General features: G+C 39.2%; 1 protein-coding gene across 6 annotated transcripts; it reads left to right on the top strand.

The window, feature by feature from the left end:
* Positions 1–254: 254 nt before the first annotated feature.
* LOC117633805 (integrator complex subunit 3-like) lies at positions 255–7,802 on the top strand. 6 transcript variants are annotated; one of them, XR_004586707.1, is made up of 4 exons: positions 255–1,565; positions 3,480–4,809; positions 5,559–5,621; positions 6,094–6,153. XR_004586707.1 is itself a non-coding variant. In XM_034367609.1 (4 exons), the coding sequence occupies exon 4, from the start codon at positions 6,112–6,114 to the stop codon at positions 7,234–7,236; it is 1,125 nt and encodes a 374-aa protein (XP_034223500.1). In that variant the 5' UTR covers positions 1,219–1,565; positions 3,480–3,560; positions 5,556–5,621; positions 6,094–6,111; the 3' UTR covers positions 7,237–7,802. The 6 variants fall into 6 exon arrangements, 4 of the variants coding, with proteins under 4 accessions (XP_034223483.1, XP_034223500.1, XP_034223517.1 ...); XR_004586706.1 differs by having other exon boundaries at positions 5,556–5,621; XM_034367609.1 differs by having other exon boundaries at positions 1,219–1,565; positions 3,480–3,560; positions 5,556–5,621; positions 6,094–7,802.
* Positions 7,803–8,060: the final 258 nt, after the last annotated feature.

The raw sequence follows: 8,060 nt of genomic DNA, 5'->3' as shown, positions 1-8,060 counted from the left end.
GAAATCCGAATCGGCATGATTATATATATATATACATTTTTTAAATTTTATTACACGTGGCGCTCTAGGATTGGTGCTTCAACCGGTTATTTTGCATAAAATCGGCCGCGGCCGCGCCCATTAAGTGACATCTGCGTCACTCCTCCGCCACTGTTCTTCTTCACTCGACGACACGCAGCAGCAGCAGCAGCTCAATCTCAGGCCAGCCTCCGCCACGTCTCTCTCATCTCAATCACAGGCCAGCCTCCTCTCTCTCTCTCTCTCTCTCTCTCTCTCTCTCTCTCTCTCTCTCATCTAGCGGCTTATCTCTCATATCAGCCTCTTCTCTAACTCTCTATTTCTCATCTCGATGGGGCAGCTTTTCAATCTCCAACTAATATGTGCTCGCTAATTTAAATAAATTAGGGTTTTTGATGAAATAATTTTGGCTTTCGGTTTCAATGGGGCTGTCGGAGTTTTCTGAGCTAATTTCAAAGGCTTTATAGCCTAATTTTATTGGTAGCCTGTACATAAAACTGAATTAGGGTTTTGTGTGAAATTGAATTGGGGCTTGGGTTTAATTTGTGCTTGCTGTTGTTCGATTATGTTATGTTGGTATGTTCTTGGGATATTTCTGCGGTTTCTAACGATGATTTAATGGATTAATTATGGTTTAGTACCCATTTTCTAACGGTTTCTAACTATATTTTCTTAATTTTTACAATTTGATAATCCATTTTTTAAATTTGTTTCGACAGTCCCGATCTCTTGGATTATAGGGTCCAAGAGATTTGTGGTCACTCACCGTTGGATGTAAATTCAACTGTTCACTCGCTCTTGCACTTCTTTTAAGAAATTTTTTTGAACCGTTAGATGTTACATCCAACGGTAGGTGACTACAGTCTCTTGGACCCTAGTGGTCCAAGAGATTTGTAGTCACTCACCTTTAGATGTAAATTCAACTGTTCACTCACTCTTGCACTTCTTTTAAGAAATTTTTTTGAACCGTTGGATGTTACATCCAACGGTAGTGACCACAGTCTCTTGGACCCATGTGATCCAAGAGATTTGTGGTCACTTACCATTGGATGTAAATTTAACTGTTTACTCACTCTTGCATTTCTTTTAAGAAATTTTTTTATTCAACGGTAGGTGACTATAGTCTTTTGGACTCATGTGGTTCAATATGATTCTACGTTAGGATTTTCGTCAAATATTTCCATTAGTTGCCTACGTGGCAGTATGAATTAGGGTTTTAATTTTAAATTGATTAAAATATGTTTTTTGGGAAAAAGTTCAGAAAATGAGAAGTAAAAAAATCCCCCTTACCTGCGATTTTCTTCTCCCCCTCATTCCCCCATGACCACCACCCGTAGCCATCCTCCAACCCCGCCAACCCCAAACGAACCCAGAACCCCAGCCCGCAACCACTCAGACTCCCTCCCCTTCCCCCCCTATTTCTTCTCCCCCTGCCCTGAACCCAAACTCCAGTCCCCACCTACCAACCACAGCTTGCCGACCACTCTCTCTCCATCCTCCAGAGCTGGTTCCCGCCGTCGCCCGACGCGTTCCGGCGAGATCTGACGGTCTGTATCTCTCTCTCTCTCTCCCCTCTCCGCTCTCTACCCCCTCTCTCTGTGCAAATTAAAAAACCAACAAATTGGTAAAAATAAAAATAAAAAATTTCGTTGGTTTTTGAATTTTGGCTGTTTTGATTATTTTTTATTTTTATTTCCTCAATACATAACTGTATAATTAGCGTTATAATTTGCTGTCTCGTAGTTGTGGTGAATGTGGTTATGAGAATTTTGGGTTGGCTTGTGTCTTCTCCCTTGTTTGGTATATCATGAACTGATGGAAAGAAAACAAAAGGCAAATAGTTTTCTTTTCTCAAAGTCTGCGACTTTTGCGGTTTTGGTAAAAATCCCAGTTTTGCAAAAAAAGTCGTTGGTTTTTGGTGGGTGGGGACTGGAGTTTGGGGTTGGGGCAGGGGGAGATGAAATCAGGGGGGAGGGGGAGGGGGTTTGGGTGGTTGCAGGCTGGGGTTTTGGGTTCGTTTGGGTGTGGGGGGTTTGGGGTTTGGAGGGTGGCTGTGGGTGGTGGTCATGGGTGAATGGGGGAGAAGAAAATTGGGGTGGGGGCGGCTCTGGTTTGGGAGGATTTTTTTTCTGCAATTTTTTTCCAAAAAATAATATTTTAATCAATTCTAAATTAATAAAAAGTGAAAAATGTGGGACCCATACGGAGAGATCTTACAGAAACTCTAACAGCGGAACCACATTGTAACAAATTTAAAATACCGAGGTATCTAATTGTAAAAATTGAGAAGATAGGGACTAACATGTCTTAAGGGTGTAACCAAAGGGTACCAAAGTGTAATTAACCCTAGTTTAATTTCTGCTTGCCAATTTATCGAAATTTGTGTCTGTCAATTGAAATTCAAATTAGGGTTTGTGAATGGCAATGGGTTTTGCAATTGAAACTATCATTTGGGCTTCTTAATTGAAAGTTCTTGCTAGCTAGTTTAAATCAATTTTGGTTAACTGCAAGTTATGGGCCTGTTTTGCTTTTGTATTTCCAAATTAAATGCCTGCTGTTAGTTTGTATTAATGTGTTGAAACTACATTATATACATATGCTGACCTGGTTTTCGGTTCTATATATAGCTCTATAGTTGATGAGATGAGGTGTTAAAAACTCCATAAATATTGATAAAGCACCACATAATTAATTAGAAAATCTACCATCCACGAAGTTTTCTTGTCCTAAATTGTACCCAGGGTTATGAAAACAGTTTAGTTATTCACCAATGTTTGTATTGTTCATGCTACATGTTAGAAAAACCTTTTCACCTATAATGTATATTTTCATTTACTTCTATTAATATAGGATTCTAAATATTTGATAATGAAAAACAGCAATGAGGCTGTACACAGACACTACGCTGTTATAGGGTTATGGTAAATTTAGGATTGAATAAATTTGTTCTTAGAGATTATATTTTAGCTATATTTGTTAAGTGCCTCTTTTGTCATAATCATAAATTGCATCTATAAACACATAAATTTATTTTTTTTATAAAAAAAACTAATTGTACCACCTCAACTCATCATGTTGTGCACCTCTATTACAGAGATGGCAAAGAAGATGGTTAGTTGACATGGGAAAGAAATAGAAGGATTTTTTACGATGTTAGAGGGGAGGAGGTGCATAATTTGTGGGAGAGGTCTGATCTTGGGCTACTTTATGGCCTTCAGACCATTCTTTTTCTGTTATACTGTCAGATTGAAATGCTGTAGTGTCTCGAGTATTTTTGGTAGTCTGCTTTCTGTTGAAAGTTTTTTATTTATCAAAAAGATAAAAGATAATACAAAGAGCGGTACAAATTTAATTTAACTCGTAGTATCTGCACCGGATATGGCACCCTGGTTTATTGCCTGACTACTCGAGTGTGGTGGAGTTCATTGGATTGCTCTTATGTGAACTTTCTACTCGTGCAGGTGGGTATAGAGCTACTAAGAGCAATGGCGCCACCCAAGAGACCGGTAGCCAATGCCCAAGTGAACTTTCTAGTCGTGCAGGTGGGTTCTTGAAAATACGCAGAAGGGCTTCTCTACCATTTATACCTGCCTCAATCACACACACAAATTCATTATAGCTGTACCCTATGAACCATACATGGCTTTGAAACTAATGCAAATCGCTCCCCATGAAGCCGAAGACCCAACAGAGCTCTCTCTGAGGCAAGCCTTTGAGCTTCTTGAACCAAAACTAAGACCCCCGTTTTCATTAACGATTCCAAAGCCACAAGAATACTCGCTGCTCAACAAAGCGATACTTTATGGAGTTTTATATGAATGCCATTTGGGAAAAACACATATTAAGCACTTGCATGCCATTGTCACTGATGGGTATGGCTTGTTTGTTAGTTTCCTCACCAAGGTTGTGAATGAATTGTATGTGAAACTTCTTGAACCACTGAAGTGCCAACTGATTTGGGTTACTAAGGAGTTGATTGATGTTCTAGCAGTAGGCGTTGATGGTTTGTTGGTTTGTTTGTTGAGACAAATTGTTGGTGGGGATTTTAGTGATGGAAATTTGTGGCTGTGTTTTGAGATGGTGAACATACTTTTGACCAAATGGGATTGTCTTTTAGAAGTAGAATCGATGATCTTGACTAGTGGGTTGTATACATATCTTCGGTTATTAGCTGATCACTGTAGGCAGTTAAGTAATCCAAAATTAGAGGCGTTAAAGCAATTGGAGATTGACTTTTGTATTAAAGTTTTAAAGGAGCAGTTTCCTTTGTGTTTGAAGATTGGCAGGGATCTTGTTCGACTCCTACAAGATTTGGTCCATTTACCCAAATTTAGAGCTATATGGAAGGATTTAGTACTGAACCAGGGCGAGTTTAAGAGTCTGGGATTTTCTGGTATTGCACAGCTCTATATCACAAGGACTCCAAGTCAGTATATGTTACTTCGGATTACTCCAGAAATGGAGGCGCAGTTGAGATTTTTACTCACGCATGTGAAGTTGGGGAGTCATAAGCGTCACCAGGCATGGTTTGCCAAGAAGTTTCTATGTGAGCCAAACAGAGAGACTGTCATAGTCGACATTGTTCGTTTTATATGTTGTGCACACCACCCCCCAAATGAAATTATTCAGTCAGATGTCATTCCAAGATGGGCTGTTATAGGTTGGCTATTGAAATCTTGTACGAAGAATTATGTTGAGGCTAATGCGAAACTGGCTCTACTTTATGATTGGCTATTCTTTGAAGAAAGAGTAGACAATATTATGAATATTGAACCTGCGATGTTGTTAATGGTATGTTCTATACCCAGATACATTGATATAACACACACTCTTCTCGAATTTCTGTTCCTTTTGATGGACAACTATGATGCGGAACATTATGATATCTTAGTTAAAGGTGTGTCATCATCATTTAGTGTATGTGTAAAGAAAGGAGTGATCCGTTCACTTGATGTCTTGACCTCTTGTGATGCACTGTCTCCTATATTGAAAGAGAGGCTTGGTAGGTTTTTGTTAGGTACAAAATTTGAAATCTCTGGAAAGTTGATACAAGCTCGTCTTCCCGGTCACTTTGAGAGAGTGAAAAATTCTACCTGTATGGAAACTCCAACACCATCACCAGAAAGCATGAGATGAATTTTATTTCTTTTTTATGCTTGTTACCAATGAAGGCATGTTTGCTTGACTATAATACCTATTGCTATGTAAATTATTGCCCATCATGAAATTTAGAGGGGATATACTCTTATTCATTCTTCTCATGTTATGACGTTTGAAACAGGAGTTATACTAGTGATAGGATGTATTTTCAATATGCAATAAGAACTATGACTGAATTTGAGAGGAATGGGCAAACCATATGTATTTGCCTTTTGTTCTTTTACTGTTGCTATGGTTATTTTCATCAATTGCTTTTTGGCATAGCCACCATTTGTCATAACTTGTATTTTGCTTAGTGTAAGATTCTTTTTCAATCTGGGATATCAAAGTATACATGAGAATTGACTTTGATCCATCTTCACCTAATTTGTTAACAGAAGGTTTTATAAGTTTAAAGGCAGTGGAAGGTGTGACGACCACAGCTCTGCTCCTCCATGTGCAGAGTAAGCAACTTCCTATGCAGTAACCTCTATGTTTATATTTCTGATCAAAGTTTCCTTTCGAGGGTTAGCTGTTAGTTTGCTCTACATTACGTTTTTTCTCAGTTGGAGTGTTAATTTTGGCATTTCTCTTCACTCATTTCAAGTGAAATTAGAATTGTCTTTTGGGTGGTTGCTGTAATGCAATACAGGGAAAATGATGTGGAATCTTAGAAAAATTGGTGGTTGGGTTTGAGTGGAGAGACTGTTTTCTTGAGTTGGTGTGATTTGTATGAAGCATTTTCACTCTTAGGATTCTCTTCTTAAAATTATGGGATGATTTAAATTAGAAAATGAGGCACAATAATAATCAGTGCCAAGGAGAGAATATGAGTTCTATATTTCAATTGTAGGCTATTGTATTGTATGGATGGTTGCTTTTAAAAATAAATAAATTATTGTATGAGTTATTTCTGATATGGGCTTTGATGTTTAGGTTTGATGATTCACAGTCATGGCTTTGCCTCTGATTAGGTTGCTTCCCCACCGGTTCAACACCATCAGGGCCTTTGTAAATGCCAAGGTAAAATGGGTCAGAGATCCATACTTGGACTACGCAGTTGAAAGAGAGAAAGACCTTAAACAAGTCATTTCCTTCAAGAACCAAATCATCTCCAACCCTTCCAAGTCCCTCCCTCTCTCTGCAGCCTCTTTGCTCAAACCCCACCTCAACCTCCCTACCACATCCTCCAAATTCTTCCAGAAATACCCCTCGTTCTTCTCCGTATTCCAGCCCTCCCCTGGTCTCCCGCCCCATGTCAAGCTCACTCCACAGACCCTCTTGTTCCACAAAAAGGAGTCAACCATTCATACCTCCATGTCTAACAAATACAACGCCACTGAGCGACTTGCTAAGCTTTTGATGCTCGCCGGAGTGACCAAATTGCCCATGCACCTGATTAACAGGTTGAAATGGGATCTGGGTCTTCCACATGATATTGTGGGTACCCTTCTTGCTGATTTTCCTGACTACTTCGAGGCTTGTGAAGTTGGGGATGCGGTAACTGGAAAAGTAGAGATTGCTTTGGGTCTTGTTTGTTGGAGAAAGGAGCTTGCTTTCTCTCAATTGGAAAGAAGGCCAATAATGGTCTGTGCCTCGAATGCAAAATTATGGAAGCACATTGGGTTTCCAATGAATTTTCCCAAGGGGTTTGATTTGGAAAATAGGGTGAAGGATTGGGTTGAGGAATGGCAGGCATTGCCATACATTTCGCCATATGAAAATGCAACCCATCTTTCACCAAATAGCGATCAGGCGGAGAAGTGGATGGTGGCAATGCTTCATGAGGTTCTTTGGCTTATGATTTCCAAGAAGACAGAGAGGGAAAATTTGTTTGTTTTGGGAGAGTATTTGGGGTTCGAAAGGTCGAGGTTAAAAAAGGCTGTGGTGCATCACCCAGGAATCTTCTATGTTTCCAATAAAATTAGGACACAAACTGTGGTCCTAAGGGAGGCATATAGGAAGGACTTCTTGATTGAGAAGCACCCATTAATGGGTATGCGGTATCGATACATTCACCTAATGAATAAGATGCAAAGAAGGGATGAAGCGACTCTTGTTTTGCCTTCTGGTGGTTGAAGACAGATTTCCATCTGCTGATGGTGGCAGTATAGAAGAAGAACTAGGAGAGCAGACAGTGGGAATGGCTCTTCAGATGCTGCGTTTTAAGATTGTTGTAATGCTGTGATGATATGGAAATATGAGGGAGGTTGTAGGGAGATTGATGTGATCAATATAATTCTTAGGAGGCTTGATGTTGGTGCTACAGAAGTAAGAAATGCTGATCGGGATCTCATGCAAGCCAAGCTAGTATTACCTCCGGTGAGAGGATGTGAGTTGTTGGAAATTCAGCAGTTAGTTTCGAGTAATAGTGGAAGGTGATTGTCTTGACCAAAAAAAGGGGCAGGTGGCATTATAATAAGCATCGACATTGCATCAATTTGAATGTTTCTTTCTTTCTTTCCTTCTTTCTTGTTTCCTTTTTCTGCATACCAATTGCATTCTTTCCCCATGGTTATCACATTATTCCATTAAGGGTTTTAAGTCTCTGTCTAGTTGGAGTTTAATCTCTGCCTAATCTGAATTAACGTGTTCTCTGGTTTGGAATTCGATGATTGTATTACATAGTGTTTTCTGCTCCTTGACATGGTTTTGTTCAGATGCTTTATCACCTTAATAATTTCAACTTTGCCAACAAATGAAATTGCGTTTAAATATCTTTAAAAATATTGCCTTGTGTATGCTAAGGTTTGGATTTCATTATAATGATTAATTTTTCAGTTACCTCTTTTCATATCTGCTGTGGGTACTGGGTACAAGTATTAGAAGTCAGATTTTGAAGTCCTTTTTTTAAGTATCCTACCGTGTTTACTTTTGGGAATGAAATTTGAAGTTCATATGCA

Source organism: Prunus dulcis, chromosome 1, assembly GCF_902201215.1.
Source record: "Prunus dulcis chromosome 1, ALMONDv2, whole genome shotgun sequence".
Taxonomy (NCBI): Eukaryota; Viridiplantae; Streptophyta; class Magnoliopsida; order Rosales; family Rosaceae; genus Prunus; species Prunus dulcis.
Note: the sequence above shows the minus strand (reverse complement) of the source record. Positions and strands in the feature narration are given on the sequence as shown.

Excerpts from the sequence above, each read along its gene's own strand:
- LOC117633805 (XM_034367592.1), top strand. The coding sequence starts at position 3,658 with ATGGCTTTGAAACTAATGCAAATCGCTCCCCATGAAGCCGAAGACCCA.